Source organism: Cystoisospora suis (genome assembly GCF_002600585.1).
Source record: "Cystoisospora suis strain Wien I chromosome Unknown contig_3370, whole genome shotgun sequence".
Taxonomy (NCBI): Eukaryota; Apicomplexa; class Conoidasida; order Eucoccidiorida; family Sarcocystidae; genus Cystoisospora; species Cystoisospora suis.
Genome location: NW_027156165.1, coordinates 15,468 through 30,152, shown reverse-complemented (window position 1 = coordinate 30,152; position 14,685 = coordinate 15,468). Strand labels below are relative to the sequence as shown.

Sequence of the window (14,685 nt, the reverse complement as noted above, 5' to 3'; positions counted from 1 at the left end):
CTTTGCTGTAACGAGCGAGTACTATTTCATTGTTAAGCCGAAGTGCCAGATGTTCTGGAAAAGAGAGAAAAAATCGCGGCAGTTTGCAGGCCGATATCTTTCTCGTGCCGGGATGTGGTCCACCCCGACTGTGTTAGAACTGGCTTCTCGCTTCAAAAGGAGCACGTACCTTTAGCGTTATCCGTCGCACACCCCTCGACCTTACCTGGTCCCAGCACTCCATCCTTCGTATCTCCAAGTCTCCAGTCTTTCCGTCATTCCCCTCCCGAGCCGGCAAGATGCAGCTCAACCCGCAGTTTGATGCCATCGGCAAACAGTTCGTTCAACATTACTATGCTACCTTCGGAAGTCAACGGTAGGAGGGATACTCCAGAAACAGAGCAGGGCTGAGAAACGACTAGCCCCCACAACGCGCCTGATGTTTCTTGACAGTACATCGTATGTCATCTGCTATGCGCTTAGGAGTGATTTCTCCGCTGATGCTCATCCGTCGGTGTGTTCAACTTACTCATATGACGTCTTCGCGAGCATGGAATTCACCTGTCTCCGTGACTTACTGAAACATGATAGAGCGAGCAGCCCAAAGTGTCCTTTGCCGTATCAGGTTGTCCTCAAGCATTCTATGCGCGTCCTTGTATTTGCTTGTGTAAAAAATCGTGTGTTCATTGTCTGACGGCATTGAATTTGGTTCAGTGAGAAATTGGCCGAGCTGTACACCGAGCAGTCGATGCTGACGTACGAGAACGAGCAGTTCCAGGGCACCGCAGCTATTGTGACTAAGCTCCAGAAGCTCCCCCTCGTTGTCAAACACAGCATCATCACCTGCGACTGTCAGCCGACCCCCAATAATGGCATTGTTGTTCTTGTGTCTGGTACGTCTACATTTTCCTTCGTGTTTACATACGCCTTTGGTCATACGCACGCACGACAGTTCTCATACGGCGAGATATTGCACATCGATAGACGTTTTGGGAAGTCGCATGATCTGATAACACCACCGAACCGACCTATGCAATCAGCCATGCACGCAAGAATCGTTAGCTGGCGCCGGCGATGCACGGCAGCAACCTTTTGCGTTGTTCTTTGTTTCTTGTGTCGTGGGACCAGGGGGAGGGGGAAGACTTGCGTTCGCCCTCGCTAGGCGGAGAGAAGAGCTGTGTGTGCGACCCAGACACGACAACACGTGCAATGCCTTCACCTGGGTGCCAAGTAGGCCGATCGATGCAGCCCTGTCTACACGGGCTACCGAGCTTTCGAGGTTGCCTGGCACCGAACTGGTGGATTTACCGGCATGTCTTTTTCTGGGTACATCGAATCACTGTAGGCACTATACGCGGAAACGTATGGAAACCTCTTCAACACGAGTCCACTGTCGAAGACGCTTGCAGGTGCCAGGTTTTGCGTATATCTGCGCAGGTGATTTGGCCATCGAGGATAATCCGCCAATGAAGTTTTGCCAGGCGTTCAATTTAGTCCCCAACGGGGGTGGGGGTTATGCAGGTGAGTTTTCGATCCGGATGTGACCAAGACTTCTACACTAAGAGGTTCGTAAATGCCCTTTGCCTGCAGTCGGAAGCAAGAAGGTATCTGCGGGTGTGTGGTTCTTGATGTCAGCAGCTCCGGCTCCGATTGAGTCTCTAGCTTCGATAGGCATTTGTACGGGGACGGACACTTCATTCCCTGTTTTGACTCGAATGCTGACCACTGACTGGAATTCCCGTTCTGAGGAGTGAACAAGTAGAGAAACTTCAGCAGCGGCTGGGGGGAATGCTTTTCAGGAAGGACAGTGATTCTTTTTGACGGACCCGCCTGCGCCCGCCTCGAGTATTCCCAGTTTGGTCGCCGCACGCGCTATCCCTTGGTGATGTTAGACGTGCATCAGTCTGCATCTCCAGTTCGAAGCGCAGCGAGAGAGGATTCGGCTTGCTCGTGTGTGGCATAAGTTGAGTGCCGGCTCATTACGATAAATTGCGTAGCACACCCGATGCCTGCCTGTTGTACACGAGTATCCGCAGCGTAGAGTGGAGTGCGTTGGCCGTGTGCGGCCAAGCCGCTTGGGCCGAGCAGTGCAATAGCAGGTGCCGCAAGTAGAGAAACTTCAGCAGCGGCTGAGGGGAATGCTTTTCAGGAAGGACAGTGATTCTTTTTGACGGACGCGCCTGCGCCCGCCTCGAGTATTCCCAGTTTGGTCGCCGCACGCGCTATCCCTTGGTGATGTTAGACGTGCATCAGTCTGCATCTCCAGTTCGAAGCGCAGCGAGAGAGGATTCGGCTTGCTCGTGTGTGGCATAAGTTGAGTGCCCTGTGGCCTGGCACTGACGGCTCCGAAGTATGTCATCTCCGTTCTCTTTGTTTCTCCGTAGAGTGTCCTGTTTCTGATAGTCGCCTTGTATTTTTGGGCAGCCTCCGAGTTCGCGACTGGTGTCCTAGCAGGACGAACACTAGTGCTTGTGCGCAGCTCAGGGTCATGTTTCCTCTGTCGGATGCCGCGGGCCGCCCTGCCACATCTCTGCTCCTCACATAAGGTGATGTAAACTGCGCATTTTCCGACTGTCATTTGTACTTCAGTCTTCAACGACATCTTCCGGTTGTGCATCGGCTGACAACCTGCCACTCTGGAACGATGTTGTGAAGGCAGCAATCCCGTTTCGGTCCATGCATCGGTTCTCCGTGGCTCACGCGATGTTCCCAGCAACTGGCGGAAGGCGTAAACCCTCAGAGGCGGCGGAGAAATTCAGTGGAATGAAGGAAAGCTCTTCTTCGCCGAGCTTTCTGGTATCTTACTGGGGTGCACGCAGCTGTCAGGAGGGAATGCGAGACTGGTCTCGCTTTCTGGGGAACGCGCCCGGGAGCCAAACAGCAGCTTTGCATGAGCCGATGCATGATCTGCTTTGGGCTTCTGGTTTTCTGCCTTGCGCGGCTGGCGCTGTGAAGCCTTCTCGGTTCTGCCGCAGATTATTTTGAGTGCTGACCGGAGGCGGAAGTTGACTGAGGACTGCAAAGCATTGACTGACTGCCCGCTGCTGAGCGGCCTAAGGCACTGCCTCTTGTTGAAGTTTTTGCTAGCTTCATTATGTACAGAAAACCGTCGTGTCCCAGTCTCTGTTCAGAGATCAGTTAGCAACAGGAGTCTCTCTGGAGGCCAAGTGGCCCTTTGCGCATGTAGAACCGCTATTCAGGTCTATCACAGAACTGGCAGTCCAAAGTGAACCAGCTAGCGGATGCGCATGAACGGACAGCTGCAGAGCTGCCGCTAGTGCGAACTACCGGGCCGTAAGGAAAGCAGCCTTGGCTGTGAGATTCGGCTTTATCCTGGGCACGCCCACTGCGGACCGGTACAGGCTTTACGGATCTGCGGCACCCTCTGAGCAGTCAGCTGGTCAGAACTGTTTTCTCCAGTGTGAGTGATGCGATTGCGACATGGCTTCTCCCCAATATCAGAAACCTGTGGACCTCAGTGGTCACCCTTCCAACAAAGAGAGCTAACATATAAACCGCTTCCCGTCGGGCCAGCACTCTAACGGTCCCTCGCGTGCTTCGCGTCCGCAGACGACAGGCGGGCCGCTTGGAGGATAGCTTCCCGTGCGCGCGGCTCGGTGATCACTTTTTGTCGAGGTGCAGTACGCGACGAGAGTGGAGGTACACTCAGTGATTTGGGCTAAGGAGAAACCAGGCTTGGCCGTCGCAGTCAAGCTCCTTTATTTTGCATCCCAACATATCTACTGAGGCTGGCAAATGAAGCGTGTCCATGGAACGTTCTGGCCGACGCAGTGCTGAATTTCAACAGATTGGTTTTTCCGCGAACAGATCAGGACTTCCCATCTGCGCCTTTGAAGGACAGAGGGAGCTCAGATGAAACGTTCAAGCTCTCTTCTGGGCTACCTTGGTTGGCCCGGGCGGGGCAGTACACTTGGCAATTGAGTGCGCGCTGGACGTGCTTTCATCTCAGTGGTCACCCTAAGAACGATTGATCTTCACAGGCTACGTAACCTCTGAGTTGAAGATGAGCACGAACTGGAGGCCGACACAGGCACACAGCCGCTAGTTTGGGTCCGCCACCGAAAGAGCGTCTTCGCGCGCACCGGAGGGACGATCTATGCGCGGTTGCAGCCACACTGTCCTGGCAGGACAGCATGAAGGCGTAGGCAGGAACCTAAAAATTTTAGTGGACACGGGCTCTTCGCAGTGCTGAGCTGATGCCCCAACCTGCTGACAACCTGTATGCAGGACTCCTCCAACAGAATCGGAGCTTCAAAAAGGGAAGGCTCTTACACATCGTGTTATTAAGTACTCTTCATGCACGCAGTCTTCGCTCCGTTTATCACGTCACCTGTCGATGCTGGCCCGTTCTCGTTGTCCACCAAGAAGGGAATGGCAGCAGGCGAAACCACACAAATTGCCACTGCGGCGGAGGTTGTCAAGCCGTGAGGCTGAAGGAATCGCGCAACAAGGTCAGCGGCCTTTTCCGCGTCCACTTCTTGGGTCTTCCACGAAGCGCCCACCCGGCCTGTAACACGGTCGCATTCCAGACGGAGATGAGAACACGCAAAGGGAAAAGAAAGGCTTTGACAGTGGGCATAACAGACAAGACATGACAACAGCTGACGGGAAGTAGAAGAAAGCCCTCTCGACCTGAGAAAGCAAACTGCGCATCCGTTAGTGGATTTTAACGCGTCATGAACACCCGGGGAAGACTAATGGCCTACCGAGTAGACTAGCTCGTCCCCAGTACGACTGGGCATACAGTAGGTGAAAGCTACCACACTTCTGTGGTACCCGTAAGACGTCTACGTAAAACAGGAAACCCAGCGCGGTGGGAAACCCGAAGTGTCGAAGACTGCCCCCCCAGCTTTGCGGGAACGTCCGTCGAGCAGCCGACTCTCACTAGTCAAAGCACACTCTTTCGGACATCTGTCGGAACTGCACTACCCGTCGCTAAATAGAATCGAGGACATGCGACGTAGCTTGTACAGGGTGGGCGCACTGTCGTGTCTGCCACAAGTTACCGAGCCCAGCACACTTTGAAACAACAACACCGTCCTGAGTCGCGTGGCTTCCGAACGGCGCGGTCCTCTGTTTGTACTGATCACTGTACACTTGCTTTGAACAGCTTTCTTAGGCGCAGCTCCGGGCACACACCCACTGTCCTCCGGGGAGCTTCATAGAAAAAGGCACAGTGGACGCGGTGTCCGCAAGCAGGAGGACTTCACCGGGTAGGCTCATCATAGAGGTGTGCGGCCTTACTGGCGAACTCGATCAGGAAACACGCCGGATCAATGCCGGTGAGGTTGCAGTCGAAGCTGGGAATTTCGTCAACGGAGCCGCTACTTCCCTTCAGTTCTTCTGACTGGGTCTGCATGCCTCCGGGAATCAACTTAAGGACATCGCGCATTCGGAAGTTGTCTCCCTCACCGAGTAAGTCAAATAGCATCCCGGTGGGAGAAGCCCCTGAGCCAAACAGTTCAGCCAGATCAATGTCCTGAGCCGAAGATGTTTTACTCGCCAGGGCGAAAAACATAACAAAAAGAACAACAGATAGTCCCATTTTTGCCTGCGGTGTTTGGCAAGATACGAACCACCTGGAAATCAGTCGGCAGAGATCCAATTTTGAGAGAGGTGGCCTGGACGGGTTTCGCGTTAGGACCTGTGTGTGCCACGGGGACTGGAGAGCCGACTATCCCGGAGCTCGAATAAAACGAAACAAAAAACCTGTCGAGAGAGAGCGGCATGTCGATCTGTTTTTGACTGCCCACCTTGACGGAGGCGTGCGATAGGCCTGCTCAAGCCAGTATGAATGTGTTAGGAGGCACTGACAGCGTGCCACGAATAGGCGCGTTATGCCCTCGGCCCCGCTATGCCTCGCCCACGGCCCAGCTGATCTATTTTGGTGGGTTCCCCGCCTACATCACATCACCTGCAGCCCGCAGATCAGGCGACCACCTTTGGCAGGTCACGGACCGACGTATGCGGAGCATTTTTTCAGTTTATATGCCAGCTCAGGCATTTTGCTGTTGAAGCAACTATTTCCCGTCACTTGGACTGCCGAAGCCGGGTTTGCCAGGTTGTGCTGCTTCCGTTCAGGTTCGTGCCTCCTTACATACAGGTTCTTCGTTATATCAGCCGCTTTTTTTCCTGGTCCACCATGAAGGTTCTCTTACCTGGGGCGCTTTGTCTTCTCTACGGTTGCGTTTTTGCCTTCGCCGAGCCCGGTAAGAGACAATCTGATTATGGAAGGGGGGAACAGGACACTTTTGAGTGACCATCCGACCTCGAGAAATATGGTCGAAATCTTCTTCCGCTTTCACCGGGCCAGTCCCGCTGCTCAGAGAACTGCCGTTTGCTTGTCAGCCACTGAGTAGCCCGAGGTGACACTGGGGAAGTAGTCAGACTGTGGGCAACTGTGAATAGGCTTTAAGCCTTCTGTCGTTGGGGGTTGACAGGAGTGGGCCGGTTCCTGAACCCCAGGCCACTGAGAGCGGTCGGGACGGATTACCACCGTTATGTCCGTAAGCTGCTTCGTGCCGGACTCCGGATATCGCGTTGTTTTCCTACAGATGTGAACTGTGAGGGAGCTTACGGGCCCTGGTCAGTCTGCGAGCCTCTAGAAGGCCACGCCACTCACCACGACAGCGAAGACGAGTTTGACCTCGACCGCGGTCCTGACGGTAATTTCACGAGAGACTGTTTTCATTTCCAGACATACCGGATTGTCACCCCCAAGAGCGGCAACGGCCGCGAGTGCTCCCATAAAGAGGGGTCCAAGCGATTTAAGTATTGTGAGGATTGCAGCCAGATTCCGTCTGTTCATAAGCGACTCGAGGCTCAGCAGGCGACTGACTCGTTGCGCACATTTACCATCATTGCTGGAGTGTTTTGCCTGTTCGCAATGGCTGCACTGACAGCTTTATGTGTGCGCAAAGTGATGAAAGATAGTTCTGCACGTCCTGAGCAAATCACCATGTACGCTCCTGGTCCTCACGATATGGGAGCCCACCCCTCCTATGTCGCGGGAGCACGCGCTTCGCAAGTGCCTGCAGGTGTGCCAATAGCGCCGGAGTATCCCCAGCACACAGGGAAGACGATGACCCCAGAGACTGATCGGAATACCGAAGCAGGTGAATGTATGTATCGCGCATGAGTCTTTTGCCAAGGTACTTTTTTACGAGGTGGTGAGAGTTGTTGATGCGGCGTCCTGGTAGACGTCGAAATGTTGCGCCGGCGAACTGGGCTCTACGTTTAAGTCTCACTGATCATTTCTGTCTCCAGCGAGAGTGCTGGGATAGTGCACACGTAACACGGCTTCTCTGCAGCGGTTTGTTCGACCGGGTATGTTCAATGGCACTCCGTGATCCTAAGGTCGTCCCGCGCACGAGCACTCCGCTTCTGTGACTTTGCTGGGTGCCGCTCCTGGGGCTCAGTAGTGGCAACTCGGCTGCAGACGGGCCGCCGATCTCTGGCAACGTGACGGCGTCTTTAGTTTTCACTATAGAGGGACAAGCCGTCGCCTCCCTAAGTGGTAAGCTGCACCGCCCCACCATCTCTCCGTAGCGTGCTCGCCCCCCCTTCTGCCAGTCAAATTATCAAAATGTTAGCTATAGAGTCGAAGTTCCACCCCAAAACGTGCCACGGGTCTCCGATGAACACGCGACCGGACACCGCGACCATTCACAGCATACCGACCGCATGGGGGGTATCCGTCCCCGCAGCGGAACTCATGGGAACGTGGCGAGCAAGCCTTGCTCCACTAGCTGGAGAACGAAAGGATTGACCTGTTGAGCGTAGAGATACTCCAGCCCACGGCTCGATTGCTAGTTCATTCAGTTCGCAGCTTCTCCCTGCGGGGGGGGCGGACGTACTGCAGGGTCCACTGGATGACTCGGCAGTTGGCCGAATGCGCCAGGTTTGAAGAGCTCTTGGTTGGTCGGTCTGAGGCCTGACCAGCAGCCGTGGTAAAGCGTATGACTGTCCCCGTCTCGTACGGGTGCAGGTGTTGTCTAGACGTCCGGAAAGCGAACTCCGTCAATCACGGTCAGTCAGCCCGCTTGGCGGTACCATTGGTCGCATGGGATTTCCCGCCGTTGGTCTCGAGGCGGTGTTCAGCGACGAGGCCATTCCGCGAGGTTTCCTCATTCTTGCTAACAAACATACAGTTCCCACAGAAGGCCAGTGACCCCAGGTGTTCTCATTTAAAGATGCCGGTGTTTGAATGAGAGTGATGATCTCTCGTGTACCGCGGTGTGCGAGCGCGGCCCGTCCGCGGTGTAACGGAGACGGTGTCTCCACGTGCATCACTTGCCAGTCCTGCAGTTGTCGATGACTAGCGCACAGCTGCAGAACTGGTGTGTCGGTGTGTGTAAAAGATACGACTCTTTTCCATTTGCAAAAGCATTAAGGTAGCGCTTCTGAGGAAATTGCCTATCCCGGTGTAGACGGTGTGTGACCAGGAGCCGTAAAGCCTCTCCTGAGGTACGCAACGGCTGGACTGCGGGGCGTTCGGTTACGCTACTGGCGTCTCGTTACGGTTGCTGCTCGCTTATTGCCTCACTTTCTGTAGCCGACTCACTGTGTACGCTTTGCCTGATCAGTGTTTGCTGGTGCACATCTCAAGCGCCCTGTGTGTCTGCTGTGCGACCCAGAAGACAGCTGAGTGTCGCGTCACTTCGAGGGCGCCGGATAGATGAAAGACAGTTTCGTGTCCGAGGCGACCATTAGCGTATGAATGTGTATAGTCAGTGGCAGTGTAGTGTCAGAGATCCTGACAAGCTGATTAGCCTTGTTGGCACCGGGGCGGTTTCTGCCCAGCGTAGTCGAACAAAGAGAGTTGTTGCCGCACAAACCGGTAGCGTCAGCTGTTCCCTGGGATGAGTTGGTGGTGTTCTTCCGTCGAAGGGCCAGCCCATAGTGCACCATCTCGAGAAGAAGGCTCAGGCTTCTGAGGTGAGTGTGGAAGTACAGCTGCTCTTTGATGCGCGAAGCACAGTCGTGCCGCGACAGGTGTTTGTCAGATACACAACGAGGAGCGCCTCTGCAGGGCTGAATGACATTTCCTGGTGAATGGCTTGCGACCTACCTGAGTCGCTAGTGGGGCATCCGTAGCGCCAGTGTGTTGGCAAGGACTTCCATGGTGACGGTTCTGGAAGGCACTTTTAGGCTGTAAGTGGGGATGCGTGAGGGAGAGTGGAGTGGGCTGCGTCTTAACGACCGGGCCTGTTCGTCTTGATTCCTTCATCGCCCCTCAAGAACGAGGTGCACCCCGCCCACCTCGCCCGATTTATGAGCCGCTTTCGTTGCACAGGTGGCACGACTGTAGAGCGAAGAGAAGTGACGCCAGTCACGGCCGCCGGATGGCAGGAGCGGGTCCGACTGCGGCAGCGCGCAGCGGAAGGGGGTGGCCCGTCACAGACAGGTGTTCATAGCGTCTGGTCTGAGTATGACGGTACCTATCCGTGTGTAGCATTGGCTATAGCCTTCTTGGAGATCGAGCTATGGTCGGTCTCGAGTTCTTCGAGGCCGAGGTCGGCTAGAGCGGCAGGGATGGTCCATCTGTCCTCAGGGAAGCCTTCATTCAGATCCCTGTCTCCTCCTCTGCGTGTTCGGATTGGGTTCCACCGCTGAACCATCAAGAATGTCGACCCGTGCGCACACAGATTCGTGTTCACTAGGAGGTGCTTCGGAACTGGGACGGGTTGCAGTGTCGAGGACGGTCGCCAGCCTGCTGCGGAAGTTCTGCTCACCTTCAGACATTCGAGGCTCGACACGGAATGGCGCCAGTGAGGACCAGCCGTTGATTCCAGATTGGTTTTTGCTTCAAGGCCCCTCGTATATACCCTTCAGTCAGAGAGATTCCCTCGTGCTACTGGCTGTAGGCCAGGGGTTCCCCAGTGAACGCGCCTCTTCGGCACGCGGAGGCAGTGCCGATCTGGACGCGGAGGTCGTTGCCGGTTGCTGGGACCCCTGTCTGGAGCGTATCTTCGCACACACCCAGCTTCACTCGGAGCCTGATCCAGATTCCATGGGCTTTGGCCAGAACGAGGTGATTCTCAGCGCGCGGCCGGAGTATTACTGGAGGTGCTGGCGCTGTGGCAAGACGTCAGTGGAGGCTATCCAAGACTTAACCTTGTCCGTACCGCGAACAACGGCTCCCGGCATGCTGGAATTGCTGAGTTGTGAGGGTAGACCATCGCGCGAGGAATCATCAGACGACTCTGAAGAGACAGTCAGCGAAGGCCGAAGTGAACTCTGTTTCTTTGGACAAGACGACGCAGGCACGCATCGATTACCACTGTCTTCATGCCCGGGACAGCGCGAGGACGAGGTGGCCGATGCAGCGTGGGGCTCTGGTGTGGCATATGCGTCGGGCTTCAGTGTCAGCTTGAATAGCTCCGCTGGCCAAGCAGACGGACAAGAAGTCTGGGAGAGTGGTACCACGGGATGTGGGTGCGCTTGTGTCACTTCCTCGAGCGCGGGAACCTACACGCACGAATGCCCTTCTGCGGGCGTGGGTGCGTGTTCGACATATGGCAGCCTCGCTCAGACGAGCTGCTCAAGCCCCTGTTGTCTTCCGCATGTCGGCCGTTTGGTACAGACCCCAGCGCTTGTTTTCAGATTGGGTGCCACTAGTGAAGGCACGGTCAGTGGCGAAAACGCGGACGAGCGGCACTGCAGGCAAGCAGACGTACCTGGGCACCAGTGCGGGCTGCTGGTAGCAGCGGCAAATCAGAAGGTGTATGTCGGTCTGCAGGGACGGCGTTGCGATGTCGCTCAGTGGCGTCCAGCGTCAGCTGGGGAACCCTTGGCTGCTACGCCACCTCACTTCAAACTGGAGGACCCGACCGCCGATGGAGAGCAGCCATCGCCACGTCTGCAGGGGTGCGGAGTTGTGACGCACATCTGCATGCCTGAGGACAGGGAGGAGCAGGGAAGGCAGGAGGTATTACCGGTGGCCCCGAATACGTACGCTTCGGGAGAAGAGCAGATGAGATCGCTGACCGGGCCCCCAGACGTACATAGGTCCAAAGAAAGTGTGAGTTTTTCGATCCATTCGCTATCAAGATCGACGACCGCTTCATCGCTAGCAGGTACAGCCGATCGAAATGAGGTGTGCTGCACTGAGATCTCGTCGTGCTCCCTGGAAAACGCCGCGGAAAAGGCAGTATACACCTGTTGTGAAGTGTGGCCGAGGAAACGAGTCGCAGGCGACGAGCGGCATGATAGTGGGAGTACGCGGACATGGTGCGGGAGCAGTTGTGAGAGTTTCGCGTCGAAGAAGTCCTGTGTGCGGCAACTGCCTTGCAGTTTCGAAGACTTTCGCTTGGCAGACAGGCAGATTCATAAATGGGCGGGTAGCGAAGGTCCGGGGCAGGCGGTGGCAGAGGCAAGCAGTGGTGCATACCGTACGACGGAACTCCCCCCTCCGGCTTTTCGACTCGCAGATGATTCTAGAGGCAGTCGTGTCTTTTCTGGCCGCGAGCTGATTGATATCTCTGCAGTAGATGCAGTCGTCCCTTCTGCGTCGCCCTGGACTCCAGCACTTCCCAGTGTGGGAACGAGAACAGTGGGTTCGAGGGAGACCGCCATGGGGCCGGCTTTTTCAGAGAGGCTGGGCAATGGTAGCTTCCGACAGATGAACCGCCTGTCGGGAAACGAGAGCTACGGCAGTAGTCACACTTGCCCGAGAGACTTGGAGGTGATTGTCGGAGCACGAACAACTGGGTGCTCGATGCATCCCTTCTCGTGCAAGCGCGAGGAGACTCTTGAATGCGCTGGTCAGCTGGGTGTCAACGACGTCGGCAGGACTGTGTGTTTTAGTGAGACGGAGAAGGCGAGTGTCCAGACACAGGAAGACGGGTCGCAAACAGGGTGCGATGCCGAATCGCTCTTCAGAAGTTGCGAGAGCGAACGAGGCTCGTCGGTTTCGGTGTTCGGATCCGTTCTGACATCGACGGCTGGCGTTCAGTGTGTGTCAGAAGCTCAACGGCAACACCTTTCTGCCGATGGCGGAGACCCAATGGCCGGCTCGGAGTGCGGTAGAGTGCGCATCCGTACCACCGACAGTTGTCGCAACGCGACTTGCGGCCCGACGCATAGACTGAAGAGGCACCTGGAGGACGAGTTAGAGGGTGGCGGCAGGTGCCCCGTGAAGAAGGCCAGCAGAGATCTCGGCGACAGGAAGACAGGTAGAAACGATGGTCGAGTGGCAGCGGGCAGTCGCGAAGTAGCTGGGGATGCCGTGTGGCCAGCTGAGTGTGGTGGACAGAAGTCGCCGAGCAGCAGTTCACAATACCAGATGTCGGATGACTCTGGCAGCCAGGGCACAAACGAGAGTAATCTGCGGTGGCACGAAGGCTTCACCCTGCCTCTGGGCAAGGACGGAAGGGGAGAGCTGATCAAACGGATGCGAAGTGTGCACAAAGCGGTAAGCGTCGATTTGTATGGACACCTAGGGTGCAGCGCACGGGCAGAGCGTTCTAGTTCAATCACTTACTCGTGAAGTGAGTATCACACAGTCACGCAGCTCTGAAGAACGGACTCGCACAGGGACAACGGTACACCCTGTTACTGTAATGTTGCACGTATCAGCCTCCCGGCGGGCTTGATCAGGGGTGGCCAGGACAACACGCTTTCGTTGACTTCCCACAGAATACCATCAATGTGGTCGCCGAAGCGTGAGCCACGCTGAACAGCGATGGTAGGCAACTGGTGGTTTCGTCTTGTTCGTGAAGGAGGGCGACAGAATAGCAACAGCACTGCGGCTGATGAAGAGGCCCGGCATTGAGCTGCCCGAACCGGAGGACTGAGGACTCGAACCTGTGCCGCCATGGTGACTTTGTGAGCAGGATCGTGACTTCTGCCGGTTTACGCTGGAGTCTATGGGAGTCGACTTCAAGCGTCTTGCACACGCGACTGTCGAGGAGTTGTGGAAAATCGCACACAGTTGGGGACTTTTTGGCTATGCGGTCAAGCTGTCGAGGAAGTATGGGAAGACAGCGACAAATTCGTCTCGAAGGAAGGCAATCCACCCTTTGAGGGCGGAGCGGCCTGCACGGTTTTGTATGTGATGCGGATTAGAGGTGCTGCGTTAGCGCGCTGCTGTGCTGCGTCCGTCTCAGTTGAGGCATAAGGTTGTTGTCGCTACGGAGGCCATCCATAGTGGTGCGGTCCCCCAGAATGTGTCCGTCGGCCGCGCACGCTGTCAAGCAGTGATCTCGAGGTGTTTTCGTGAGTAGAACGCAACAGAAGGGCAGCTGAAGAAGGCACACAGTCCTGCCTTAGAACCAGCCCCTCGACTAGAAACCGGGAGTGCTAATGCATGACCTGTATTCGGTGTGAGGGAACCGGAGGGACGAATGTGCAGGGTGTGCAACGCCAGAGATGGTAATGGCGGTTCAGCGGAGCCGTCTGTCTCGTGCGAGCGGCCTCCTCGCAAGGGGTTTTAGACCCCCGGAGTCCATATCCACCTCGAGTAAGAGGCAGGATAGTTACGTACACAGCATACGGTTCTCCAGCTGCAAGGCAGCTGAAGTGGTGCCTGTTATTTTTGATATTTGTGTACGCGCCACTTGCCAAGCATGGGAGAGAGTGCCGCATTTCCCTGCTGCATGCCGAAACCTACACGGGAAAAAACAGAATAGTGCCACAGAGGCTGTGGCGCGCAGCCTGTGTGGCACTAGGCTCGAAGAGAGTCCAGTATCACGTCTGACCGTGTAGAGGCTAGGGAGCCAAGTGCCTGGCAGTGTGCTTACACGGGTGTGCAGTCAGTGCCAGAGTTCGAAGCGATGCAGGTGGGAGAAATGTTCGGTAGCATCGAGGAACCGTTTCGTGTGTGTGTGTGTGTCGGAGACGAAACGGATGATACATGAGTGTTGGCTGGCAGTGGCGCAGCTAGTGAAAAATCCTGTCCAAGTGACCTTGAGTTTCACGTAAAAGTGCTCCACACTTCGGGTTTCACGCAGGAGTTCTTAACACTTGGGGTTCCATCGGGAGTGATGTTCATCGCTGCAAGCGTTGCTGAGCACGCGCTGCGCCGACGTTCCTGATGGCCGAGCATTTGAGAGTGCGGGTGTTGAGGAAGTCGCCAGGGAAGGGCGCACGCGGGCGACCACACACGGGATTCGACCGAGTAGACAGGAGACAAACTTTAGGTTCGCTGGAGAGCCTGGAGAAAACCGACTTCTTGTCGTAACACGGCATTTGACTTTCCGAGTAGGTTGGAGCGGCCAGGGGGGTTCTTGTAAGCAGGTCCGTGAGGCCGCACACGAAGGGAGGACGTTGAAAACGAAGCAAGACGTCCCTTCTTCCTACGTAGAGGTGCAAAAGAGTGTGCAAGTGAGAGCTTGCCATTGCTGATGAAAGAGTGCGAAGTAGCTACTTCAGGGAGTAGCGGACGCCAGAATATATGCTTAACGCAGGAGAAGAGCACAGGCTAGCAGTTGCGCCACGGTGGAGGTTACAGATCGTTGGACACGACTCATGGCATAGTTGAGCACAGACACGGGATGGCGTTGTGTGCTCCTGGTATTCCTTCGTATCCGCTGCTGGTATCCTCCTTGTTGGAAAGAGAAGCCTCTTATGGGTTTCTTTTGTAGGTTTGTTTTATGGACTTCTCTTTTCTCACAAGGTGGATACCAGCGCCCGGGTAGGAAGGACTACCCAGACACACAACGCCATCTCGCAGCTAGCGGAACA

At 55.7% G+C, this 14,685-nt stretch overlaps 3 protein-coding genes across 3 annotated transcripts; 2 read left to right on the top strand and 1 right to left on the bottom strand.

The window, feature by feature from the left end:
* Positions 1 to 18: 18 nt before the first annotated feature.
* On the top strand, positions 19 to 2,922 carry CSUI_006616 (nuclear transport factor 2). Its single transcript, XM_068066770.1, has 4 exons — positions 19 to 355; positions 694 to 872; positions 1,108 to 1,500; positions 2,569 to 2,922. Exons 1-4 carry the CDS (start codon positions 279 to 281, stop codon positions 2,601 to 2,603), a joined length of 684 nt encoding a protein of 227 aa, XP_067921254.1. The 5' UTR covers positions 19 to 278; the 3' UTR covers positions 2,604 to 2,922.
* A 1,134-nt stretch (positions 2,923 to 4,056) lies between these two features.
* On the bottom strand, positions 4,057 to 5,780 carry CSUI_006615 (uncharacterized protein). The gene is made up of 2 exons (XM_068066769.1): positions 5,245 to 5,780; positions 4,057 to 4,507 (listed from the first exon to the last, which is right to left on the bottom strand). Exons 1-2 carry the CDS (start codon positions 5,543 to 5,545, stop codon positions 4,284 to 4,286), a joined length of 525 nt encoding a protein of 174 aa, XP_067921253.1. The 5' UTR covers positions 5,546 to 5,780; the 3' UTR covers positions 4,057 to 4,283.
* A 156-nt stretch (positions 5,781 to 5,936) lies between these two features.
* CSUI_006614 (uncharacterized protein) lies at positions 5,937 to 7,258 on the top strand. Its single transcript, XM_068066768.1, has 2 exons — positions 5,937 to 6,209; positions 6,555 to 7,258. Exons 1-2 carry the CDS (start codon positions 6,143 to 6,145, stop codon positions 7,136 to 7,138), a joined length of 651 nt encoding a protein of 216 aa, XP_067921252.1. The 5' UTR covers positions 5,937 to 6,142; the 3' UTR covers positions 7,139 to 7,258.
* The last annotated feature ends 7,427 nt before the right edge of the window (positions 7,259 to 14,685 follow it).